The sequence below is a fragment of the Panicum virgatum genome, chromosome 3N (assembly GCF_016808335.1).
Source record: "Panicum virgatum strain AP13 chromosome 3N, P.virgatum_v5, whole genome shotgun sequence".
In the NCBI taxonomy this organism is placed as follows: Eukaryota; Viridiplantae; Streptophyta; class Magnoliopsida; order Poales; family Poaceae; genus Panicum; species Panicum virgatum.
Genome location: NC_053147.1, coordinates 19,165,287 through 19,191,833, shown reverse-complemented (window position 1 = coordinate 19,191,833; position 26,547 = coordinate 19,165,287). Strand labels below are relative to the sequence as shown.

Genomic DNA, 26,547 nt, shown 5'->3' with positions numbered 1-26,547 from the left:
CCTACTGATTATAAACATTAAAAGATAAAAGTTTCTTTCTACAACCGAGCCTTAGGAAACAAAGAACGAAAAAATCCAGGGCACAACAAAAATTAACCAAAGAAAATTTTAGATTGCCTAACCATAATAAATAGGACAGCTGAACAGACTACTGATCTCACTTGTGCGTGCTCTGCTGTGATGTCCTGAAGGACTGCTTCTTCCTCCCGTGGGGGCAGTGAAGTGGACTGTCAGTGCCGCCGGACAGTAAAAGGCAGATGGGAAAAAAACAGCGCCCACCGTGGGGCTCGAACCCACGACCACAAGGTTAAGAGCCTTGCGCTCTACCGACTGAGCTAGACGGGCCTGGACGTCGATTGAAAGCCACTAGTCTATTTATTCTGAACAAATTCTTTTTCAGTCCTTGGTCAAGCAGGCCTGAGCTGTGGACTCCATATTTACTCTTTTTTTTTTGTTTGAACTTTCACGTATTTCTTCTCGTTATTAAGTCTGAACGATCATGATTACACAGTACAAGTTTACATTTCTCATGTGACTGCCAAAATCCTTAGCAGAAACATACTAGAGAAAAGATCAATGCTGGCATTTTTCAGATATTTCCTCTCATCAGTCTGAACGGTGAACGATCATGATTACACAGGATAAGTTTGCGATCCCTCATGTGACTGCCAAATTCCTTAGCAGGAACATATACTAGAGAAAAGATCAATGCTACCAGGCTCTGCACGGCTCACGAGCAGCCTACAAATTGGTGGTACACTGTTGCATTTTTTTTTGAATTCACTGTTGCATTGATATACAACTCCGGAGGCCCACCAACCTCTACAAATGGGTCACAAGTCAGAATGTTTCACATGCAATAGAGCATTGCTTGGAGTTTGATCCGCATAAGCAAAAGGTCAAACATGACCATCAAAATGTCTCACATCTCCCCATTTCTAAAAGCTACAATCATATATGGGTCCTACAGCTACCCCAGGAATTCACATTTGGATTACAATGGATATCAAACGAGCAACACAATCATGCATTCGTGCTTCACTACTGCCATCTTTTAGAGCCCCTGGCTAAAGAGCCTCCAGTCATTTGGCTTGACGGAGCTTTTGCATTACCTATTCAATTTTTATAACTCTTATTAGAAATAGTAACAGTAGCATATCATGGTAAAGTTGTATGCATGATTGGCTTAGAATACATACTCGGTGTCTTCAAAACCGCATCCTTTGGTTTCGACCTAGACATAGATGGTTGCCCATTCTTCGTGAGAGTAAATCTGGTTATTCTTGATGGAACTCTATGCCTGCATTTTTTTTTATCATTACCAGATAAGTTGTTAGTCTTTGCTATTATTGAGATGATAGTTAATATAATGAAAAAAGGATAGAAATAACAAGCAAACGGTATTTCCTTAGAAATGATCAAACAAGTCAAGATGACTTACCGTTCTGCTGTCATCTCAATAGTTTTATCTGAGTTGAAATTCTCAGTTTCACCTGCTGATAAACCATCATCAGATGCATTGCCCTCATATTCTGCTTCATCTAAATCCACAGGTGCAATGTCAGTTGAATTATTTTTAGTATCTCCATTCGCCTCAGCATAACTCTGAGGATCTGATAGAACTCTGTCACTAGACTTGAGCATTCGTTCACCAGAAAATAGTTGGCTAGGTTGGTTTACTGTGTTCTTTGTCAAACCAGCCCCATTTCTATCAGATGATAAATTTGGGGATTTTACTTTGTCTTTGATGAGCTGGAGCTGCTCGATTTCCATATCTTTGCGTGAAATTGTGTCTTTCAAAGACGCAACCTGGATAAAATGTGAAAAATGCTGCATTTTAAACTGAGATAACCATACAGAAGGATCAAGGCATCACAAGCAGAATATATTACAAACAGTCACATCCTTACCAACATAAAAAGACACAATTTTCATGCAACAGCTCCAACAGGATGAAGTTTTATAAATTGCACTACAAACTAAGAGGTTCAGTCTTGATATTTTCCCTTTTAGTTTCCATTGTGTGATTGACCCCACATCCAAGAGTATGTCTATAGCTCTGTGAATATTCTGAATCATGACTGGTTTGTCCGTTTGTGGCATATTCTTAAACATAAGCAGTACAGGACAAATACTAGAAAAAGAACTATAGAAAATTCAGCTAGCAAGAGCTTGCAAATAACCTACTACGATTTCACACAAAGACAGATGGATTCCACAAATATTGTGAAGACCAGTACTAACATCAGTTGATCATGCGAAGACCGAAGATTAATCAAAACCAGATCATGCATGTCATACCTTTGTGTAACTAGCTAATGCAATCACCACATCCACTTGACCTTTGAAATTCATTCAAAAGTTGGGACAAGAAGTGATCGCGGCATGCAAAACACAGTTTGGAAGATGAGCTCTGGTAAGTACTAACATAGCATTCAGATAAAGGCTTGCCTTTTCTTCAGCATGCTGTTTTTCTAAAACTAAGATAGCTCAGACAGCATGGGAGCAAACTAACAGAACATTCAGATAAAGGCTTGCCCTTTTTGTCAGCATACTAGTTTTCCAAAACTAAAATTACTCAGACAAAACAGAAGTTGAAGTATAAGAACCTGTTCCAATAACTCTTTTATATCCTTTCCCTCCTTGTTGCTTCTCGCAGCACCTAACTCTACTCCAGACACCCTTTCAGCAAACTTCAAAGTGCTTATAGTTTCTGAATATGACTCAACATCAGGATTTATTTGAACAAACATTAGCGTCTTTGCTTGTCCACCTGCAAGAATACAATTGTACAGAAACACTTAAAAGATTCACCTAAACCCATTTCTGTGATACTAGTAAGTAAATACTCGCACTAGAAAATGTAAATAGTTGGTTACCTAAAGAACTTTGGAGAACTTGTGTTAGCTTGCTGTTTCTATATGGCACATGGGCACTTTTCTGTGCCAATGCAAAAATCACATCACCTAAAGCAGAGAGTGACTTGTTAATGTATTGAGCTTCTTTTAATCTATCCCCAGTTACTTCAGACTTCTCCACTCTCTCACTCCCGGCAAGATCAATTAGATGTAGACAGCCCCTAGAGGTGGACCCATTCTTCAAATCCAGCCCTCGAACATGTACAGTTAGAATACTGCAAACAAGTTTTCAAATAAGCTGCAATCCGCAAGTCCAGGCAGAAAAATCTTTAGTAATAGATTCAACTAACCTGTGTGACCGACTACTACGTTCATTTAGAGCTGTTGAACCAACTGCTCTATTTGCTTGCCCAATTTCCATCAAGTCTAATACATCTGATGTCGACTTAACTGGGTGCAAGCTTGCATCTGGGACAACAAGCCCATTCGGTTGAGAAGTGCTCCAAATCCCAAGTGTTTCTTTATGTCAAGAAAAACACTACTCTAGATGCAACAATACCATCAAAAGTTCGTACATGTCTACGATTGAAAATTATAATGCGATGAAAAATATCATAGTGATAGTTCAAAAGGATATCTTCTTTGTGCAATATCATTTGATAAAAGATCACGAACTTGTTCATTGTATATCTCAACCATCTGTACTCCCACCTCATACGAGAAGGCATTTCTCCTACTTAGTGAAATATCAAACAAATCATTTAAAGCACGGTAATTGACACCCCAGTCTTGCTTCGATGTGCTAGGCCCACTCTGAAGAATAGTTAACAACAAAATCAAAGATTAAATCAGTAACATCACCCTTTAGTAATAGAAAATATTTGATTATGATTGAGACAATAGTACCATTGTGTAAGTTTTGCCAGAACCAGTCTGGCCATATGCAAAAATACAAACGTTGAATCCATCAAGAACTGATCGAACCAGTGGTTGAATGTCAGAGAAAACCTCAGCTGTGAAATCATAGAGAATAATCAGCCTACGAACTATCGATGTGACAACTTTTTCCCTAACAAGTAAGAATAATCAACTAGTTTGAAATTTGAGGAAAACATACCTTGGGAAGCAAATGGATTAAACACTTTGTTAAACTTGAACATTCTATGCCCATCCTTTCCTTGCTTAAATGGATTTGAAATAAGAAGCTCGCCATTTTCCCCCATATAGTCAATTGTGGTAGATTTCTTATCTTGACCAGGAAGAAACGGCCTAACACGACAATACACTCTTATATTACCTGAAAGAAATGACAGATTGAGCCATTACTATCAAATCTATACCTAGAGTTTAAGGTGACAAAGAACATTTGAAAACCAAATACCTTTTAGTTCTTGCACTTCATTAAACAACTTTTGGTTCTCTGCCAAAACTTTGTGATAATTTTCGGCGGCATCAACCAAACATTTTAACCCAGACCCTACACGGATTTTAGCAGCAAAAGAACAAAGATATCAGATATCACATTTGCAATGAACATTTGTACAGCAGAAAACGATAAATACGTACCTAAGTTGGAAATCTCATCTCTCCACTTCATTTGAAGTGCATACATATCATTTTTAATTGATCGTGATGATATCCTTATGTCCTACAATTTTTAAAAGATAGCATGTAAAGAAAATAAAAGAAGCAAAAATGGATTAGTAACAACTAAAGATAAGCAAACCTTGATATGAAAGTGTTGATTATCCATGTAACTCTGAAAAATGTGCTCTTTCTTATCCCACAACTGTGATTTTAGCTTGGAGGCAGCCTCAACTTCTTCAACTTTCTTATTTGATTGTAGTAAAAGGTACTCAACTTCTTTAACTTTGGTGGTAAACTGTTCCTCCATCTGCTTTGCCTTTCTTTCAATTTGCTCAAGATGTTCCTTATGCATCCTATTCATGGCTTCCATATCTTTCTTTAGGCTTTCTATAATAGTTTCAGAATGTTCTTTCTCTTTCATTAATCGATGAACATCTTGCTCACTGACTTTTCTTCTCTCTTCAATTTTTGACTTCTCATCCTGAAAGATGAGAAAAGCTAATATGTCAATTGTATTCATATATGCTACCATGATTTCTTCTACCAATATAAGTGGTAAAAACGTGATGTTTATTGAGTCATCTTTTCTATGACACCCGATATTATGTATTTGATGATTCGAAGATATGTCATCTTTATAATATTATATCTGCAACCTTAAATTCTACAAATAGAGTAACAGTATAAGTGGTAAAGCAGTGATATTTAATGAAATGAAGAATAAAGATAAAGCTTTCAGAATTATAGGAAGTTATAATCTATTGGATGATGAGGATCAAACCTTGAGTATCCGAAGTCTGTTTGCGGCCATCTGCCAATAAAAACCACATATGTCAATATTAAAAGATGAAAGAACTTTTAAACAGTCATAATGGTGTCTTGTTACCAAGGATGACGATTACCTTATTTTCTTCATTTGTGCCATTGACCAATATTTCAAGTGCTTTAATTTTTGAACAGTACTTCTCTTCTCTTGTCTTGATGATAATATTTTGCTGCAGAATAGGATATCTAATTCAGGACTAAAAATTGTAAGACCAAATGGAAAATGCATGTTTTAGGAAGATTTTCTTACACTTCTTATATGCTCTGCTTGAATACAGAGACGGAGCTCAATCTCTTGAACGACCTTCCTCAGTAAGTAAACTACACGCTGAGATGAGGAGGTCAAAGTAATGCATTGTTGTAAACAATCATCAACAGAAAGAGAGTGATGCAGTAAAAAAAACACATACATGTGGTATTTCTCCCTTTTTCCTTTCTATGCTTTCATCCAGAATGCCATTAACAACACTAATAAGTGACTGCGTCGGTGCATTCTGTGAGAAGATTAATACAGTTAAGACAGGGATACCAGATAGCAGGGTAGCATAATTCAATGATTTTGGGCAGTATCCTTGAAGAACTTACATCTAAGCTACTAGAGTGCATCATTTCTGAAATCTTGGAAGCAGGAAGATCGGAATAGGATCCGCGTTTTAATTGGAAAACTTCTCGAAACTTTTGTCCTGCAGGATATATAACAATCCGCAGTTGATTAAACAGATATAGAATCAGCACCCCATCATAATGGATAACACTCAATAAAAAGTGCAAAATGTATTTGTGGATGTGAAGCTTGGAAACAATACTATAAGAGTAATAATGATAGTTGAGTTTGCAAGTTTGCATAAACAGTCTAACTATCTAAGGTGTAATCAAGATCTGAATATTTCTTTTCTAGATAATTCTTGAAAACTGTGTGTGAAATAACAATATCTGGATACCAGAAAAAACAGAAGTTTTCTGATGAGCCTTGGATTCTGGAACACCATTTCTCATGTCCTCTCCAGGGGATCTTTTCCCTAGTGCTGCACCAGGAACCTGAGGCCTGTCCATTTCCGGAACTCCCCATTGTTTCCTCAAAGGAGTTTTGGCAACATCTGGTGGACTATCATCACCCAATCTAGGATCAACACTGTCCCTCAAAACCAAGAGGCATTCCACTACTGAAGACATTGGTCCCTGTGATCATCAAGTCATGAGTTAATAGAATGTAGCAACAGGGGTATAAAAGTTAGTACATCACATTTTAAATACACAAAATGCAAGAACTGTGGAATTTTAGGCTTTTAGCCCAAGTTCCCATTGTTCATGAGCCTCAGCAACTTAAAAATATTGGAGTACAACATGTTACAAGGTAGTACAACTATATTGTGAAATATAAAGCTGAAGCCATATTTGCAGGCTTGCTTCTCGGAAGCAATCGACAAAATACAATATCTTTTATTGTGGACCAGAGCTGCAAGTTATCATTATAGTTCAATCGTAGCTACAAATTACGATGATATCAAGAGGGTATTTATCACCACGAATAATACAAAGAGATAGCCTCTAGAAATTCATCCTACTCGTTTATTTGTTTGTGATCACCGATGAGTAGATGACTGATGAAGTGGCGCATGTCCAAACTAAAAAGAAATGTCTGACAATGCTAAGCACCGCTCTATGAAATAATGTACCAAAAACAGCAATCATGTAATATGAATAGACTTCAACAATTATGGCAATTCAGAGTTCTGGCATGAATACCAACTCTCTTTTTTTTTTTGACAATGGAACCCTCACCTCATCAAGTTCTGTCACACTGAAACCTGGCAACCCCATATCAGCAACTACTGAGAGGAACTTCTTCACATTGCCTGACCTCTGATCCAACGATGCATAACCACCCCATGACCCCTTTAAAAATGCCCGCGTTCAAAGCAAAAAGATCAGCATCTCTGCAGGGAAACAGAAATGAAAGCAAATCATATTATCTGAGAGCAAAGGCTCACCTCAAGAACACCGGGGATGAGGGTGTTCGCAATACGGCACAGGACCACACCGTCACCGAGAAGCTCTCTCAGCTCTTCATCCGATGAATCCGATGGCAAATTAACTTCTGGGAGCAAGGCATTGAGCCATTTGACCAACTCAGCACGCCGATTTGCTACAAGGATTTTACAGCACCGTATGATGTAATTATGATACAAATGAGGGAGGAAATCAAAATTCCGAGCTCAAACAGCTCCAAACTCAAATCTCGGAGCAAACAAAAGGAAAACAGCAAGGGTCTCCCTAACAAACTGCTGCTACTTCAGTAAATATATTGAAAAAGAAATCAACAGTAGACCCCAGGAACGAGGGCTCCGAGCTCAACATGCAGTAAACAAGTGCTTAAAATCAGCCGGCTTCCCATAGCTGACGAATTGCCAGCACAATCACCCAAAATCACGAGAAGCCTCTCCCCAACCCAAACATTGAGCTCCGAGTCCAGAATTCAACAACCCGGGCGCATCCAGATCAGCAGCCGGCTCACCTGCGTGGATCCCGTCGACCTCGCCGTCCACGCTCCCCATTCCTCGCCGCCCGCGCCGGCGCAGATCGAGCCCGCCGCCGGCGAGGTTGCGCGGATTCGAGCTCGGCGCGGGCCGAATCGGAGGGTCCCGGGGGGCAATGCGGCGCGGGGGGGTTTTGCCTCCGCCTCCTCCAGTCCTCCGCCGCGGGCGCCGAGCTGCGCCTTGGCCTTTGAGCCGGAGCGCTTTGTTTCCTTTCGTTTCGGAATGGCTCGTTGTTTTCTCGCGTCGCGTAGGTCGGGGGTTTTCGAATTGTTTTTTGCGGAATTGCCTCTCGCTCCTCCTGAACTCGCGCCCCCGTCGCCGTTACCGTTAGTTACAGCCGACGAGAGGAGAGTGAACTCTCCGTCTCGTTTTCCTTGTGTTTTCCAAGAATCTTCCTGATGCTTTATGCCCACGGTCCACGGATTTAATTTATTTCTCTTGGATTTACAAGAGAAAACAGAATGGAGTAGAGCCTAGCCGCACGCACCAGAAGGAATCCATGAGTGCTGAGTGGTACGGTTCAACAGACAGGTTTGAGTTTCAATCGGTGTACCATCAAGTGAAATCATTGTTACCATGATTTTGAGATGATTACTACAATGACACGGTGTCATTCTTTTTTTATTGGCAATGAATGGGTAAGTTTTATATTCTATCATGTTGGAGGCTTTTAAAAAGTGTCTAGATAAGATTCACCAAATCAAATGAAAAAACGTGAACATGGTACCGGACATTGTGAAAAAAAAAACTTAACCTGCGGGGTGAGACCGCCCCCACGGCATTGTTTGAGAGGTAGAATGATCTTCTCACAGCAGGCCAAGAAAACCCCCGAATCCCTGCCCCACCCGTACACGGGGGCCCGTCGCCTTGTGAGTTAAGCCGGGCTCCACAGTGCTTTGGACGTGGGACAAGCGATGGAGTTTTTTTTACCCCAGAGCTAAAATTCGCCCCAGCGGTGCTAGCCCTACGATAGCAGACCTTTGGCGGTACCGGACATTGTGATTTGGGCATAGGCGCATGACTATATGGTTCTATTTCGAAATTTGAAAATTTCAAGATTGATAGTTTTATTTGAGTCTACCGACTCGTCCATTGCCTTTCGGCCTAACATCCATTAACTGCGTATGAGTAAATTCGTGATTTGGAAAACAACGCAATATCTCGACTTCGCATGCCTATAGATAAATCTAGCCGCATGCGTGAGGGGTATTAAAGAAAGTTTTCTTTCACGATGTTTAAGTATTAAATATGGCCTCTTTTCACTAGGTAATATAATGATAAGATAAGTAGAATTAATAAGGAACATCTTATCTTACTATTACTAATTGGAGGCTCCTCTGGAGCTTCCACATGAAGCCACCTAGAATCCTAGGTGGGCACTCTGAAAAAATGGAGAAATCATATAAATTCTCATAAAAATCAGAAACATTCAGCCATCAATCCAACAACTCTAATTATTATAATCATCGGATCTGTTATCTTTTCTAATAAACTACCGACCTCTGCCATTATGAAAATAGACTAAAGTAACCCCCTAAATATGTATCTAAATTACCCATCTCTGCCATTATAAAAACAGTCTAAAGTAACCCCCTAATATTTGTGAAAATTACCCACATATGCCATTATAAAATAATACAAATACCTCCCTAAATTTGCATATAAATTATCCAATTATATCATTATTATTATAAGTTAAATTACTCATAAATCTGAATCTAAATTATATAATTATAGTAATATATTAAAGTGCATCAATATACAATTCTAAATTACTATTATTATTAATAATAATATATTAATTTTATTATTATTTATATAAAAATACTACACACGATATATGTCACCATATATTCATGTATGATGGGAAATATAAGAATACCAATTGACAAACAAATAGTTCAACTAAACATGTATTGAATGCATATGGAGGTGTGATGCAAAATGAAATCTATTGTAACTAGATAATGAAAAATATATGTTTTAGAGTATGTGTTAGAATATTTAATAGATGAAAAGGGCGTGAGATATATAATTATAATTTTTGACTTTATTCTTATATTAATTCCAATTGTTGATAGACTAGTTTGTTTTAATTAGTGTGGTCATTCCAAATAAGACTATGACATACATGAAGGTAGAGTTTCTAATCACCTTCACGAACGGAGAATCACGTGCACTAGAACTACAAAGCTACCACGTCACGACGAAGAGCCCAGTGACGGCTCCCCGAACTGACGGCGTCAGATTGCTCCGGTGAAGGTGCGCATGCGGCATGCCATTGGCTCCAGCATCCATACAACGTGCGCGCCAGACTCTTTTGAAGCTTCGGGGAGCCCATATTTCAACGACCCCGTCTCAGCCAAGAATTACGAGAACACCCCTCCTCAGTTCTCCCAGCGCAGCAGTTGCAGTGGCATTTCAGTTAAATCCATCCAGTCATCGGCCTAAAATACGCCGAGCCCAAAGAGTAGACTGAGATTTCCCTCGGCGACAGGGACGCGGGCCCCTGTTGGTGGCCGGCACATTCGGCAGAGCCGGTAGTCGACGGCGTCAAACAAATTCCAATCGTGCTCCCGCCTCGCCCACTCGTGGCTGCTTGTGAAGCCGGCCGTGCCGAGCCAAGACGCGTGACGCGCGGTGAAGTGGATCTGCGTTCTGCTTCTGCGCAACGCCTTTTCAAGTGGTTGCCACTTCACGGTCAGGTTGGAAAACCAGGCAACCATAGGCTGTGTAGGCTTTAGATATGAGAGAGTATCAATGTATCATGTTCTGGCTAATCATAGCTCAGTCATGCCCTTCACACAGATCTCGATCGCATCCATCCATCCATCAGGGTTACCGACACGGATAGCCGTGCCATGCGGCCCATGCCCCCATCCGCGTTAGTTCAGTAAGGTCCATCAGGCCCTGATTGCAATTCATCGCAACATCGACGGTTACCGACAGTTTTGGGCAGCTGCGGATCGCAGCAGCGTCGAGCCATCCCAATCCGGATGGCAGGCAGCGTCCGTGGACAAAGGCCAGGGCTCCAAGCAAAGGTCTCGTGATGCAAACTGCAAACTCCATCGAGTTTATTTGACCATGTATACTTAACTGCTTATTATAGAGACAGAGAGGCAGACATGGCACACCTGATGGTCCGTCAAGCTATATCGCCGTGGGGGGCGCCAAAAGGTTGCTCTTATTTGCCAGGCCTAACTAGTCAGTAAACACCAGCTTAAGGGACTATCTGGCTTCTCGAGAGCCTGGATTTTTGTAGGATATACAGTTAAAATCTTGTAGTAGCTTAGAGGATTCCCCCCATAGGGATCTGGAAAAATTCTTATTCGTGGCCCGCCTTTTTACTGCTGGTGTGCAACGACCACGTGGTGGAGCGCCTGCCCTGGAAGCCATCACGCCAGCAGCCAGTTCCTTATGCGCCCCCAGGCCTGGTTGAAGTCTCAGCAGGACCGGCTTGTCGGAGCAGCTGCTCGCAGTACAATTGTACAAATGTGAGATGGGCAAGGTGATGAATGGTTCTCAAGAGATGAAGCTGGGTGTGCTGCTTGGATTACCTGGAAATAGGATTCCAGCTCCTGCCTGAGGACACCATGCTCCCTCTTCACCTTTTGGAAAGACCTCATGCAGCAGGGTAGACAAAAACCGCAGGTGTATCAGTAATGACCGATTAGCAAGTCTCGATCACAGAGAAAAGTTATTTGCTCTCTCAGACAAAAGGGCAACTACCCTGTGAAATTAACTATCAATAGCCAAGAAGGGCTAAAGCTGATCCAATTGGAGTTAACGTTAGAAGAAAGAGTGACATGCGTAGCTAGTACGATTCCACATGCCATGGCCAAAGCCATGCTAACTCCATCAAGGTGGCATTGGCCATCTTATTGCTTTCTGCAAAAGTGCCCACTGGTTGCCTGGTTGGATACTCGAACTCGAATATCAATATGGGAACTAAAGTACTTTTAGCATGCCTTTTTTTTAGGGGAGTATGAGGCATTTGTCTTAAATTGTCATCTTAAGAGTCAGTATCCAAAGTTACAAATTCCAAAAAGAAAATCACAGTGCAAATTTCAGAGAAGGACGGAGAAAGGGAGAGAGACCCTTCAGCATTCTCGTCTTCACAGCTATTCCTGAATGATGTGCACTCATTCTTCATCCTGGAAGCACCAATGCTGTGACCAAGTGTTATGTTAGGCATGGATCATACACACACAAAGTTGCTACAATAAAAACACATGTCAAAATGTATATGCCTCATATGATCAGTGACGCGGCGATCTCTACGTCAAGCTGTGCTTTTGCTATTTGTTACGTAACTTCGTTAGGCTGGAAAAGTTTCCGTTTTCCTTCTGCTCGTGGCTGTGTGAACGTTTGCTACTTTTATCTCGTTTTGTAAGGTACTGATAGTAAGTGCAGGGAGCACGCACTCTGTGCTGCGTCTTTTGTTGCTGAAATGGATGTTTGTGGCACCTTTAGGTTTCTGAAACTCTGTAATTTCGTTGCTTTTCTGGTAATGAAATTCGGGCCTTGCCCTTCGTGGAAAAAAATATGCCTCATATGAAATAAGCAGTAACAGCAACATGGGTTGCTTCTATACAACTTGGTATTGTGTCAAACCAATATTTGCCTTTGCGCTAGCAGATCTTATCAAAACAAAATATGCTTACACAGTATCTACCATTTAGCAGGCATTCAATAGATGCATATCAAAATCAACCTAAAATGTTTAAGCGCTCAGAAAAACATATGTAAAGTAGCTGTTTGCCATTGTTTCCAAAATTCCAACAATTGAGGATGAAGAATTGCTCAGGTTCTTCGCCTATCCAGGCTATATAAAGGGTAAAAAAAAATAAGCTGGTCTAGAATGCAGTTTATTTTTCTTCCTTTAATGGAAGATTCCCCTGATTGTCTTCTGCATTGGTTTCTTGGCAAAATAAATTGGGTCCGGTCATAAATTTGCTGTACACTTGTTAATATTTGAAAATTAACAGTAACTTCACTGATAACATATGAAAAACAGTATAAAACCTAAACATTACATTTCCAACCCATGAAAACGACCTAGGTTGCATGCGGCTCTCCTCTACTCGGCAAAGTTTTCAGAAACTAAGTTGGGTCAGTTGTTGGAAAAAGCAGGATTTCTCTCCCTCATCAAACAGGTAACTAATATTTACCGTGAACTTGCCTAGAAGAGCAAGAAGTTCAAACAATCTCTAAAGGTCCATCATCAATAGTTGACACAGAGGCATGCATCATATATGCAGTCAAACAAACATGGAAGAAACTATATCGGTGGACCAACCTAGAACAGCTTCCTTTTAATTGCTGCATGTGTGCATCCCATCTATTGGAATCTCTGGGGTTCTTCTCCCTGCAAAGTGTCGCTTAACATGTAAAGAGAACAGAGATTCATACTACTTTATGACATTGCTTATACTTACATAGCTTGCTCAATATTTGTCATTAGCCTGGCTGAGTCCTTGAAGAACAAGGAAACAACTTCTTCTGTAAAATTAGGACTTGCTTCATCCTGCAAGTCCTCAATCTGACAAAATTGCTCATCCAAGTATCCCTGTCATTATAAATTTATAATTTGAAAAAGTAGCAAATGATTTATCAGCACTCATTAAAGTAAGGTAATTAGAAGTACTTGAAAAAAAACAAAAGTTGTCATGAAAATCTTAGCATCAATTTGCCAAGTGAAGGTTCACGCATAAATCTAGTGGAATTCTGAACTCTATATAAATATCATCAACACACTTAATTCAGCATTTTGAGTTTCAGGTTTTTCTCGTTCGAGATAAAAGAAAAGTTTCAGGTTTTTCTTAGCTTTCTGACAACTAATATGAAATGACTGCAAAATGATAGACAGAAAGGATTGAAAAGTAGAGTTGCATAAACACTGTTTTCTACTCCATGCTCAAAGCTGAAAAAAGATAACACAAATAAATCATAGATAGAAAGGATTGAAAAGTACAGTTGCATAGCCTCAAAAGTGAGTTGCTCCTGTAGTACAAAGGATTTATTGGTAGGAATACTGCAATACTTTTTGAAAAAATAGGAATCACATTATTTTCTCAACCACAATGCTTGAGAAGAATAGAATACAAGCCTGATCAAAGAGGCTCCTTTTCAAGCATGCTGCCTGGAGTTGTAAATTATAACACTCCATTTACAAGTGTTGAATGATGGGAAGGCAAATGAATGTCTTCAAGGTAGAGTAGGCACAAAATGCATACACAACTGGTTGATCACTTTGCTTGTAAAAAGTTGGACATGATGTTCACTTATATAGCTGAGGAGGTTGCTACTATCATACAACATAGATGAAGGTGAATATATTTCAAAGTATGCACAGCAAATATTAGCATGCCACGTACACAAGATGTGGAACGTCTATCCACATTTTGGACAGTGACTTAAACAGTGGCATTTCTGATGCTCCTTTGAGGTGCATGTTTTGCACATATGGCCTGCGGAACAGCTGCTATTTGAACAATGCAGATCGATGACTAAGAAGGTTGCCATTTTGTTTTACTTCTCCTGACAAATTGCTCAAGTATTACTTAATTCATCAACTCTAGCTTTGAGCTCCATACACACTCTGATGTTTATGAGCTGTTTTTCATGGAAGATAATGCAAAGGAATGGAGGAGGGCCAGGTTACAGCTACCAAAAGAGGTTTATATTCCTCTATTTGAGAAGAAGAATATATTAACTCCTTTGAAGTAATTACTTGAGTGTGGGATAGCCCAATGAAATATCTAAATTGGAAAGTTTCATAAGTTAGTCAAGTCTCCCCGTTGCAAGGAGGAAAAACAGATAAACCTGAATATATCACAGAATTTGATAAAATACTGTCCTGATCAATCAAGAATTGGAAGGGTCAAACTCAAATCAGAAAGACAGAAGTAAATGACAGTTGTCGGGTGGTGACTGGTGAACCAAAATAGCATTTTTCTTTCAGTGGTTAGTGAGGCAATTTTTACACAAAATCGTGCGTCTAGGTTACGTGTCTGCTACAAATGTAAAGAGGCAAAAGAACTATCACAAAAAAAATGGTTTATCTATTATCATGCCTAATATGATGTTGTCGGTTTACAATCAAAGGGCGTACTATTGTTAAATCTAAATTGATGACTTATCCTAGCATTTGTAGGAATGAATATGCTGTCTGATAGATACAATGTAGCAGTAAGGTCAAAGACAATGGTGGAGAATTAGAATTGTGCTAAGAGATTCCTATTTAAAGTTCGACAAAGAAAATGACTTCAACAGTTCCTTTCAGCAGTTACAGACCATGGCTCTCACAAATTACAAGCAATTACTCTCACAAATCACTGGACCATGTAAAGAAGTGGTGAAATAGATTCACTCAATGATTGGTCCGGCAAGTGCCCTTCACCCCTTCAATCAGCATCACATCTTGATAAGAGAATCTGACGTGGAGTGAAACAACCAGAAAGCCTAGTGATGGACAGATCAATAAAGTAAATTCTAGCATTCTATGTAGATCAAACTTTCATGGCAACGAAAGTTGAAATGAATGGACAAAAATAGTCTACATGTAAGTTAAGCAGTTGCCACCGTCCCTGAATGATGCATGTGTTCATAAAAGATCCTATAGCATGTTTTCACTACATCGCTACAGCAGCATCGCTTTCACTTTATCAATGGAAAATTCTCATGGTGACATCCCTAATTCCTTATTTCAAGAATGTACCAACCTCATACAACAGGTGATGAAATATCTCAGTAGCAATTGCATAAGCAGACAATATTAGCTATCTTTTTGTACAGCAACTGAAGACACGACAAATGCATAGTCCACCTGTTGTGTTTCGAAACAAAAATAGTAACAGCAAACTCATTATAATGAATGTTTCAAGTTTAACCAAGTGATCATATTTATACCTAGAAATAGATGTGACGTGCAGGCTTGGAGTAATAAATAACACGTCACTTATGTTGTGATCTTATATGAGAAATACGATTAATCATAATAATGCGTGTGAAGCCTTGCTGTTATTGTATTGTGCAAGAAATGAATGACACAATGTGGTAACTGCTTGCTATCTACCGCTAATTAAAACAATAATCACTATACACTCATTGAAACAGTATTCAGTTTTTAGTTTTGTTTATTTCGATTTTCTGAAAATTCTAAGAGAATGGTTTCCTGAAAATTTGGGCGTTTCTCGAAGTGGCTAGGTGTAACACACTTCACCTGAGATGTTATTTGGTACATCCAATAAGCAGCAGATCATAGATGGTGGACCACAGTCATATGATGAGATTCTTTGATCGTGGCCTTAAGAAGCACCATACATGGAACACATATCCTCTTGCATGCGTGTGCCAAGTCTATCTATACCAATGGGTTGTGCCAGCTGAAAATAATAGGTATTCAGCATACCCCTAATAGCACTACAGCAGGCTAGCTACAACAAATACAACTTCCTATAACTTAAACAACCACCACTTTGTGCAACATAAGATGTTCGTTTTTGCCTTTGGAAGATCCTAGGGAGTACTGTATCACCGGTAGTACTATTAAGCATTTGAAGACTTTTGTGTAATTGTGTTGCTCCTGCAGGAACTCAGAATCATTGAGGCAAAGCATCACCAATAGGAGCCACATAGCACACAATTCAGAACTTAGTGGTGCATACACCTTGCTTCTAACAGGACTGCAAAGCTAGCTCGGTGCTCTATTGGTTGGGAGGAAAAAAACACAAACGAACACCCAAGTTGTGCAATCCTTGACACTTTGTATTGGCAATGTGTGTTGAGTGATACACTACCTCTTTTTAGATATCTTGATTCCTTGGTTGATGTGAAGGGCCGAAGGCACACAGCAACACATTCTCCGACATCCAAATTGAGGGCAAAGCTGCAGCCGATGCCTACACAGGCGACATATGATTCTTAGACAGGGGCCTCCACAACCGATTGGTCCCCGATTCGCGGAGCAATCCTTCCGTCACCTGCCCAGTTCAATACGGATCAGCGTAGAAGCAATCTAGCACCAGAAACTCGAGAAAACAACACACAAAAATGCCAGGGGGGGAAATCACACGCGGTTGAAGTTGAACTAACACAAATCGGGATCAGGAGCCCTGGTTAGTGAGTGTGCCCACCCCCTTCCAGGAGAGCGGAGCTGGGAAGGTGAAGCGCGCCGAGGACTGGTTACCATCTTTGACTCTTGAGGCGTTGGGGCTCCGGCTCGACGGCGGCGAGTGGACGCCGGCCGGGGCGGAGGACCAGGTGGACCGCAGTTCATTTTCTTTTGAGGGGAGTGGGCCAGGAGTGATGGATGGGCTGTGTACATTTGGGCTCCATTCGAGAGGAGGAGAAGTGTCTGTATATAGAATAAGAGGAAGTCCAGATTACACCCCTAATCTCTTCAAAAATTCCAGGTTTCAACCCTATTGTATGAAACCGGCTAGATCTCAACCCTGACCTCCCGAAACTAGCCGGCCGCCCCTGTTTCCTCCCCACACCGTGGTTTAGGGCCACGCTGGCTGCCACCTCGGCTCTCCCCCGACCAAATAGCCGCACCCAGGCCTCCCTTCAGTCTCTCTCTGTTCTATCCTCTTCCCCACCCGCCGGCGCCATACCCAGAGGCTCCACTGCTCTATCCTCTTCCCCACCCGCCGCCGCCGTACCCGGAGGCTCCACTAGCGTGGTGTGGTGGCCATGGAAGGAGGAGGATCCTAGTTCCGTCGATTTGAGGACAGAAGCAAACCAAGGTGAGTCACTGAATGCGTGCATTCTAGATCCATTCGTTGCTTTTGCATTGGATTAGAGAGTAAAGGCTGAATGTGTTGTTTTCATTCGTAGATGGATTTGAACACACTTGCTGTTAGATTCCATTATGGGGGAGAGTTCGGTTTCGATGGGAAGAGAATGCAGTACATAGGTGGATTTGAAGGTCTCTCTTACATAGATCGGGATTTAATCTCTTTACCTGAGTTGGTTGGTCATCTGAAGGATCATGTAGTGGTTGTGGATGGTGTTTTGTTGCATTGGTTATGCCCTGGAAAAACCCTAGATGATGGACTTCGGGTTTTGCATGATGACAGTGTTTGTCTAACAATGTCAGAATGTGTCAAAGGCACTGAATTTGCAGAGATGTTTGTTGAATCAATGGCTATGCCTCATCAAGACAGCTCTGCATGGGAAAGAATTGAAATGTTAGAGCAGATGGGAGGATCACCAGTAATTGATATTGATGCTTGTAGCTCTGATGAAGTGCAGTATATTGGGGAGAGCAAGATTGCAGCCAATGAAGCATCTGCCATCAAACTTGAGGACTTGCAAATATTTCAGGTTTGTAAGGAGGCTGAAGAAGCACAAGAATCAGATGATACTTCAGATAGTGAGTACCTTCCTGGTGGGTTTTGTTCATCAGAAGAGGATGAGGAAGCAGTAGAGATAAGCAATAATTTCAATGAATTCAAGAAGAAGTCCAAGTCTGGTGAAGTGTGCAGAGACCTTGTAGTTGTATGTGACCTTGTAGATGGTAACTCAACACCATATGTTGATTCCAGTGATGAAGATGAATCATTTGAAGAACAGTCTGGTGATGAAGTCATTGGGAAAGAAGACCAGTTTGATAGGAAGGCAGAAGTTCCTGTATTTGCTCTAGGAATGAAGTTTAGTGTCAAGAAAGACTTCAAGGATGCAATAATTAAGTATGGCCTTGCTACAAGGAGGGTTATAAAGTTCATAAAGGATGAAGGAGACAGGGTTAGAGCTATATGTGACTGGCCCTTGTGTCCTTGGGTCTGTCTTTTGAAGAAGACTTGTATGGCAGATAGTTGGCTGGTGACAAGTTTGACAGATGAGCATAAGTGCCCACAAAGAAGGGATAACAAACTGGTGACAGCTACAAGAATTGCAGACATGTTTGAAAGTTTGATAAGAGCAAACCCAGCATGGAGCTTACAACACCTCCAAGCCACAGTTCAAAGGGAGATGTTTGCTAATGTCAGCATATCTAAGTGTAAGAGAGCTAAGGCTATAGTGATGGCTAGGTGGTTGGATAGGGTCCAGGGTGAATATAGCAAAGTGTATGACTACCAAGAAGAACTATTAAGGAGCAATCCAGGGAGTACAGTTGTTGTGAAGTTAGACTCAGATTTTCAGGAACCAGTATTCCAGAGAATCTATGTGTGCTTAAATGCATGTAAGCAAGGGTTTTTGGCTGGATGTAGGAGAGTAATTGGGCTAGATGGATGCTTCTTTAAGGGAGCATGCAGTGGAGTGTTGCTGTGTGCTATTGGTAAAGATGCAAACAACCAAATATATCATGTTGCTTGGGCTGTGGTAGAGATGGAAACAAATGACACATGGGATTGGTTCACTTATTTGTTGTGCAGAGACCTGCAAATTGGAGATGGGGATGCTTGGGTAGTCATTTCAGATCAACAAAAGGGCATACTAAAGGCTGTTCAAACCTGGCTGCCCAGTGCTGAGCATAGAAATTGTGCTAGGCATATATATGCCAATTGGAGGAAGAAATACAAGAAGAAGGAATACCAGAAGATGTTCTGGAAATGTGCTAAGGCGTCTTGCATCAGTCTTTTCAACATAGCCAGAGCTGAATTGGCTGAGAAGACAGCTGAGGGTGCACAAGCTATCATGAACACATCTCCACATCATTGGAGCAGAGCATGGATGAAGCTAGGAGCCAACTGTGACTCAGTCGATAATAATAATTGTGAGTCCTTTAACAAGTGGATTGTTGAGCCAAGACACTTCCCTATAATCAGTTTGTTAGAGTCCATTAGGTGCAAAGTAATGATTAGGATACAAGAGATGGCTACTAAAGCTACCAGATGGCAATAAGTGATTTGTCCAAACATACTGAAGAAGGTCAAGGCTATGGCAAAGTCATCAGCTTATTGTCATGCCATTTCTTGTGGAAGAGACCAATATGAAGTGCAGCATAATGATCATAAGTGGACAGTGGATCTTGAGAAAAAAACTTGCTCATGTAGGAATTGGCAACTGTCTGGACTGCCATGCCCACATGCAATTTCTTGCATATATTACAAAACAAACACACTAGATGACTATATTGTAAAGTGTTACCATGTGGAAGCTTTTGAGAAAACATATGCGCATTTCTTGCAGCCAGTTGAAGGCATGCAGAACTGGCACACATCTGAAAGGCCCAAACCACTACCACCTAAGCAACTCAAGATGCCAGGTAGACCAGCAAAAGAGAGGAAGAGGGAACCACATGAGAAGCCAAAGTCAGCTACAAGGTTGTCTAAAAAAGGATCAGTTATTAGATGTAAGAAATGCAAATAAGTTGGACACAACAGGAGTACCTGTGATAGAAGGAACAAGAACAACAGCAGTGCCACCTCTAACATGGCTGCACAATCTGGCCAAGCACCGGTCAGTCAAGCAAACGCAATGGTAATTACATGTTTTCCCTCTAACATTATATCCTTTGTTATTAGATGGCCAGTAACATGACCTTTTCTATTCCCAGGTTCCATTACAAATTTCTCAGCAAAGTCACACAAGTGGGCTGAAGAGGAAGGCTCATGCTGCTACTAGTGCTAAAAAGGCTTCTAAGGGTAAAAAGATTTGTTCTAAGCCAGGAATTATGTACTCAGATGGGACAGTATCTACAATAGAAAAAGTTAGAGGAAGTGCATCTCAAAGGATTATCACAACTACTGCTCAAGGAAGGGTGGCAACTATACCCGGAGGAAGTGCATCTGTCAATTTAGAAGCCCATGTGCCATCGTCACTAGTTAGAGCAAAGGTGTCCATTCAAGTCACATCTGGGACTGCAAGTGCACAGGCTAAGGCGCAGGAACCAGCCAGGATATTATCTAGCTTCAATCAGACACAGTGATATTATTCCCTATGATTATTATCTAGCAAGTCCTGTCCTATTTTGTACTACTTGATCATGTACTCAGCCATATGTCTGGCTTGAACCTGAAACTATATATGCCACCTATGCAACCTATCTATGTAATATGCCAAACGTGGCTTTCTGGTACTCCAATGCTATGCATCCAGTTCTATTCAGTGCTCATTAAATAGATTGGTCATGAGACAGATTTGAAACAAGAAAAGGATTTCCATTCATAAACAGAACATACATTACATTGCTCGAACTGATCTACTTCACCGATGCTGGAACTAACTTGGTTGGAATTGCCATTACATTACACTGAAATTGATGTACTTCACAAAGTCCTAATCAACATTCCAACACAAACACAAATACATGTTAAAATTGTTATCCTTAGTACAACCCTTTCTTTGTCAAATCTCCTGAGCCTTTCACCAAGTGCAGCTAACTCAGCATCTTTTTCAGCTAATTTCAGACGCAAGGCCTGCTCTACTTGTCTTCCCTGGAAAAGCATTTGGTCCAACTCTGCCCTTTATCAGCAATTGAATCTGTCAAATGTAAATTCTCCCTTCTCAATGCCCAGATCTTGTCCCTCATATCAATCAACAATTCCTTCAACCATTCGCAACGGGTGACGCCATCGTGCCACTCCCAGAATGTGCAGCCACCATCCTACAGAAACACAACGGGATGAACCTACCCATCTAGATGCAAATCAAGAACAAGCTCAAAATGCCAAAAAATGGACGAAAGGGAAAACCAACCCGGCGCCTCATGCATGTGTAGTATCTCCTTCCGGAGTTATCACTGCTCCAAGAAATCCATCTTGCCGCCTTCCGCTTGCAATGACAGTACACGGGCGGCTCGTACTCCAGTGGGCGCACCCTGTAAGCAACGGGTGACGAATGGACGCCTTCTTCTCCGGTGCCGCGGGCTGCTGAAGCACTTGAACGGAAGGAACTCCCAGTACTCGAGCTCGCCATCTTCCTGCACGCCTAGGGTTCCAGCCGCAAGGGATTTGGGGAAGGAAGAGGATAGAAGAGAGAGCGACTGGAGGGAGGCCCGGGTGCGGCTATTTGGTCGGGGGAGAGCCGCGCTGGCAGCCAGCGTGGCCAAAACCACGGTGTGGGGAGGAAACAGGGGCGGCTGGCTGGTTTCGGGAGGTCGGGGTTGAGATCCAGCCGGTTTCATACAATAGGGTTCAAACCTGGACTTTTTAAAGAGATTAGGGGTGTAATCTGGACTTCCTCCAAAAATGGGCCGCGATACAGCCCAACAGAAGGGCAAGGAGACGAACCGAAGGATCCAAATCTAGCTTGCGTTTTTGGCGTGGTGTCTCCAGCACCGGCGGCGTGATGGCGGACTGGGACGGGATCACGGAGCGGGAGCGGCGGCAGATGGAGGAGATCCTGCAGCTAGACATGGAGGAGCTCAACGTCGAGGTGGTCGAAGACGACGACGAGGAAGAGGTGGAGGAAGAGCAGGGTGACGGCGGCGGCGGCGGCGGCGGCGACGTCGAAGCCTTTCTCAGGTGACTCCCCAGGCCACAAGCCACTGCACGACCCTTCCTTCGACTCCGTGTGCGTGTATTTTTATTCATATTCCTTCTCCAACATAAGGGTTCCCACTGCGGTGTAGTGTATTTTTTCGTACGGACGCTCCTTGCGCATTCCTTGTAGAGTTGATTTGCTGAAGGCTCTAATCAGTGTCAATCAACGTGCCGAAGCATTTCGAGGTTACGATATGGAGGCTGTTATCGTTGATTGTTAAGCTTATGAAGATCTTTAAGGCCCCAATTTAGTCTTGATGAACTAATGTATTTGTCTAGGTTGTGGAGTTGGGGATTTTAGTGTAAGGGGAAACAACTCTAAAAAGCTTGGGCAATGCTAAATTTGCATCCTTGACCAAATTTCAATTCAACTATCCTGAACGCTTGATCTCTTTTGCAATCAAGTATTCATTTTTCTGGTGCTTGTGTTCTGTTGCAATTGTAGACTTAGTTCATGATCAAATGTAGTGGCTGCTGAAGATTGCAGTAGCTTAGGGTGATGCTTAGCCTTATATTTTGTCCTTATTCACTTCTTCACTATGTATAGAGATTGGTGCCTCCAAAGAGTGCCTGCAAACTTTTCATAGTATTTTCAAGACATTCGTCCCAACTCATTTAATTATTTGAACATTTCTTTATCAGAGCAAATTATGGAGATGGAGTGGCTGGCACCTCTGAACCATTGACATTCGATACATCTCTAGCCTCACTACACACCTACCTTGGTGGTAAATGTCCTTCCTAATCTTAATATATTTTATCATGCTGATTGCAAACTGCGAAGTTTTCTTTTTATATCACTCAGAGGTTGATGATACTCGGGGTAGAGTTTCTCTCTTGGATGGTGGCACAGTCGTCAACTTACCAATGTTCTATCTTCAAGGTAATGTCTGATTTCGCTCTCCTACATTCATGATGGGACACAAATAACATTTTCTCCAGTTTCCACCATACTGCCCTTTATAACATTTTTATCTGTTCTTCTGAGATGTGGCTTGCATTTACCTCTTTGAATTATTTTCATACAAGCTGGCCACATCCCCCCCCCCCCAATATAGCTGTTGGTACTGTTAGCAAGTATGGAGAAATTTGTCGTGTTTTATAATATTATTATCATGTCACAAATTTATTCATAAAGCAAATATAAACAGTGCAAAAACCAACATGCTTTAGTGTGGTGCCTAGGGACGTCCAGAAGGATTTGTGTGTGTTCAGCAATTATTTTCCAGTCATGTGGATCCTGGAATGGATACTGAATATAAGCTCTGAAAACAAACTTCATCTTAGCTGCAAAGGCTGTGCATTGCAGATGAGACACATTCCACCATTCTTTCACTTGACTCATGTGGGACTATGCATTAACAGATTGCAGCCATAATGTAAAAATAATATATTTCTTGAATTTCTAAAAAGTAATGGTTCTATACATTTTCTATTTGCAGGCGTTGTTCTATTTCCTGGAGCTACCCTGCCTCTCAGAGTAATTCAGTCTAGATTAGTAGTAACCATTGATAAAGCTTTGGGACTAGTTGATGCTCCATGCACAATTGGTGTGGTGCGTACCAATCAAGTTAAATTTAGCTCCTACCTTGCTACTTTTACTTGTGAATTTTGTTTTTAATGATTAAGATCCTATTCCAGGTTCTCATGCATCGACTCTCAAATCATCGACATTATGCTACTGCTTCAGTTGGAACAACAGCAGAGGTCTCTCACACTCATGTGATCAGATATGTTTAGAGAACCATGAATCACATGCATGCATTGCGATGTCTCAATCATGTGTCCACTGGCTAAATATTATTAATCTTGCGTGCATTTAGCTTCAAGATTATATCATACATAGTATCTCATGGACTTCATTTCCTTATGGTTATGTTGTCGGCATCACAAGTTGCAACAATAGATGAGCTAATAATTTGTTGGTCACCATACAGATACGTCAGCTTGGAAGGTTGGATGATGGTTCATTAAATGTTGTTGCCCGCGGCCAGCAACGATTTCGTCTGAGGAGGCATTGGATTGATGTTGATCGGGTGGTAGGTCCACCATTTAATTAAGAGTAACATGTTCTCATTCTTTTGAAAGAGGAACAGGAAAGAACTTGGCTTCATTGCATTTTTTCTCTTCTCAACAGGTGTGGGGTGAAGTCCAAATCATTGAAGAAGATACTCCCTTGAGAACTCCAAGAGATGCATTTGCTCAGCTAGCTGCATCTGATAGGTTCAATCTGCACTCTTCTTCGTCAGTCGTCAGTTTTTATATATCTCCTATCAAACAAGATCATATAGATTCAGAACTAGAGTGCAGTACTCCATCACCTAACAGTAATGCAAGCAACCATTCATCAATGGATACAAAGCTGTGCCATCTAGGTTCACAGTCGAGTGATTCAATGAAATCATCCTCAGATGAAGAGGGAGATTTGATGCACCAGCAGTGGAGGCAGAAGCGACGTTCTGTGAGGGAAAGTGGTGCATCAAGTCATTCAGACAAGAAGACCAACATGAGCAATGAGGACGATCTTTGCTTGACTCCTCTGCAACCATTGCTAACTGCAAGAGCAAGAGATACTAAACGGCGGCGACAGTACCATGCTTACTCAAAGCAGGCTTCTCAGGCCCCATTGTCATTCTGGCCTCGGTGGGTGTATGAAATGTATGATTCATATACACTTGCTCGTAATGCTGCAGGTAGACAAATGTTCCGATCTCATCAAGATATTTCGTATGTCCATTGTTTGATACTCGTAACTCTTTTCCTGTGACTAAGCTAAGTGCAAACAGCCTTAGGTATGCTGGAATGTTTCGTCAATTGTTTTGCTTACATCATGACCTTTGTTGTAGAGTTGTGGAGACAGATAATTGCAAAACCAAACATGGACGATCATATAAGGAAGCCAGATATCTTGTCATTTCACATTGGAAGCAAACTTCCTGTCTCAGAATCTGTCAGACAAAAACTTCTGGAGATTGATGGAATTTCATATCGTCTACAGAAAGAAATTCAGCTTCTCAAGGCCTTTAATCTTATTAAATGTAGAAATTGCCAGGTAACAATCTACTGTTAGTGGTAGTGCTATTTCAACAAGTATTATAATTAATGAATCTTTTGATTGGATTGTATCCATAACAAAAAGCTTTGCCAAATTGTATCACAGCAGCACTGCTTATGTTGTACGATCCTGTTAGATTAGCCTCTTTGGCCCCTTTTGTCTCCCCTTCTATATTTGTCTTTATGGTTGCAATAAGAGGCTAGAAGTCCGTCCCATTGGTTGGCTGTTGCATGGTGCAATGATGATTTAGAGAGACATTAACAAATAAATCAAGGTGTTCATACTCCATATCGCATATGTTGGCCATCGTCATGCAACATCAGACTAAAAATGCATAACTGAATCTAAGAATTTCGAGAATGCTTTTATCACTCCAGTGTGCTGACATGTTTTTTTTTTTGAAAGAAAGCTGACATGTTTGTTGCATCTGCAGTCTCATATAGCAAAGCGTAGTGACATGGTGGTGATGTCTACTGATGGGCCTCTTGGTGCCTATGTCAACCCTCATGGTTGTGTCCATGAGACGATTACAGTGAGCAATGCAACTGGGCTTGCTCTCACTGGCAGTCCTTCCACGGTTCACAGCTGGTTTCCAGGGTATGAACTTGTATCGTTGTTCTTTTTTAGTCTCCTACCTACTTTCTGCAGTACAACCTTCGACTCTGAAAATTCAGTTGGCATGTATACCTCTTTCAACTTTGTAAGCACGACATTCGCTGTGCAGGTACTCATGGACGATTGCATCGTGCGCAGCCTGCGAGTCCCACATAGGCTGGCTATTCAGAGCCACAAAGAAGAACCTGCGGCCGAGGTCCTTCTGGGGTATCCGCAGCTCCCAAATTGCAGATGACGCACAAGTAGATCAGAGCGAGTGATGCTCCAAGCTTCCCCGCATAGAGTTATAGACCATTGTGGCTGTGAAATACTAAATTGCGCATGTGACCTGGTGCTCCCAGTCCATCTCTTCCTTTCGTCTATAGCGGACGCACCATAAGTGTACCTGGCTAGTTGCCTTTTTTATTTCTGTATGTATCCGGGAGGGCGAAGTTCCTTGTGAAATAATCACTTTCTCAGGTTTGTTTGTTGTTGTAAAATAGCCCTTCCGTGTTGTGAAATAATCCTTTTTCATGATTAAACTAAACTGTCTTTTTCCATAGCTTTTCAATTGATGTTTCGAAGTCGTATGGGCAGAGGATTGCTCAAGGTCCGTGGGCGAATAGGCCCAACTCAATTTCACATCGAACGGCCCAGAC

The 26,547-nt window shown here is 41.4% G+C and overlaps 3 protein-coding genes and 1 non-coding gene across 12 annotated transcripts; 1 reads left to right on the top strand and 3 right to left on the bottom strand.

Moving 5' to 3' along the window:
• Window positions 1–272: 272 nt before the first annotated feature.
• TRNAK-CUU lies at window positions 273–345 on the bottom strand. The gene has a single exon. It is a non-coding gene; the product is annotated as a tRNA-Lys (tRNA).
• A 422-nt stretch (window positions 346–767) lies between these two features.
• LOC120664886 (kinesin-like protein KIN-14K) lies at window positions 768–8,033 on the bottom strand. The gene is made up of 21 exons (XM_039944268.1): window positions 7,786–8,033; window positions 7,262–7,416; window positions 7,053–7,166; window positions 6,212–6,449; window positions 5,856–5,953; window positions 5,681–5,764; window positions 5,521–5,598; window positions 5,348–5,440; window positions 5,227–5,256; window positions 4,585–4,926; window positions 4,425–4,506; window positions 4,240–4,335; window positions 3,976–4,155; window positions 3,765–3,871; window positions 3,496–3,671; window positions 3,209–3,373; window positions 2,880–3,133; window positions 2,610–2,773; window positions 1,442–1,809; window positions 1,200–1,300; window positions 768–1,112 (listed from the first exon to the last, which is right to left on the bottom strand). The coding sequence occupies exons 1-21, from the start codon at window positions 7,823–7,825 to the stop codon at window positions 1,042–1,044; spliced, it is 3,036 nt and encodes a 1,011-aa protein (XP_039800202.1). The 5' UTR covers window positions 7,826–8,033; the 3' UTR covers window positions 768–1,041.
• Window positions 8,034–10,837: 2,804 nt separating this feature from the next.
• On the bottom strand, window positions 10,838–17,147 carry LOC120664884 (pseudo histidine-containing phosphotransfer protein 5-like). 8 transcript variants are annotated; one of them, XM_039944264.1, is made up of 8 exons: window positions 16,904–17,147; window positions 16,609–16,791; window positions 13,917–15,271; window positions 13,246–13,376; window positions 13,107–13,175; window positions 11,905–11,961; window positions 11,365–11,437; window positions 10,838–11,276 (listed from the first exon to the last, which is right to left on the bottom strand). In XM_039944264.1, the coding sequence occupies exons 3-8, from the start codon at window positions 13,974–13,976 to the stop codon at window positions 11,223–11,225; spliced, it is 444 nt and encodes a 147-aa protein (XP_039800198.1). In that variant the 5' UTR covers window positions 13,977–15,271; window positions 16,609–16,791; window positions 16,904–17,147; the 3' UTR covers window positions 10,838–11,222. The 8 variants fall into 8 exon arrangements, 7 of the variants coding, with proteins under 7 accessions (XP_039800198.1, XP_039800196.1, XP_039800194.1 ...); XM_039944262.1 differs by having other exon boundaries at window positions 11,905–11,976; window positions 16,882–17,146; XM_039944260.1 differs by having other exon boundaries at window positions 11,905–11,976; window positions 16,904–17,146.
• A 4,790-nt stretch (window positions 17,148–21,937) lies between these two features.
• Window positions 21,938–26,450, top strand: LOC120664883 (protein cereblon-like). Of its 2 annotated transcripts, none has more exons than XM_039944258.1 (10): window positions 21,938–22,221; window positions 22,882–22,967; window positions 23,045–23,122; window positions 23,682–23,794; window positions 23,881–23,961; window positions 24,177–24,278; window positions 24,377–24,932; window positions 25,086–25,291; window positions 25,728–25,891; window positions 26,019–26,450. In XM_039944258.1, exons 1-10 carry the CDS (start codon window positions 22,046–22,048, stop codon window positions 26,167–26,169), a joined length of 1,713 nt encoding a protein of 570 aa, XP_039800192.1. In that variant the 5' UTR covers window positions 21,938–22,045; the 3' UTR covers window positions 26,170–26,450. The 2 variants fall into 2 exon arrangements, with proteins under 2 accessions (XP_039800192.1, XP_039800193.1); XM_039944259.1 differs by having other exon boundaries at window positions 21,939–22,221; window positions 23,881–23,946.
• Window positions 26,451–26,547: the final 97 nt, after the last annotated feature.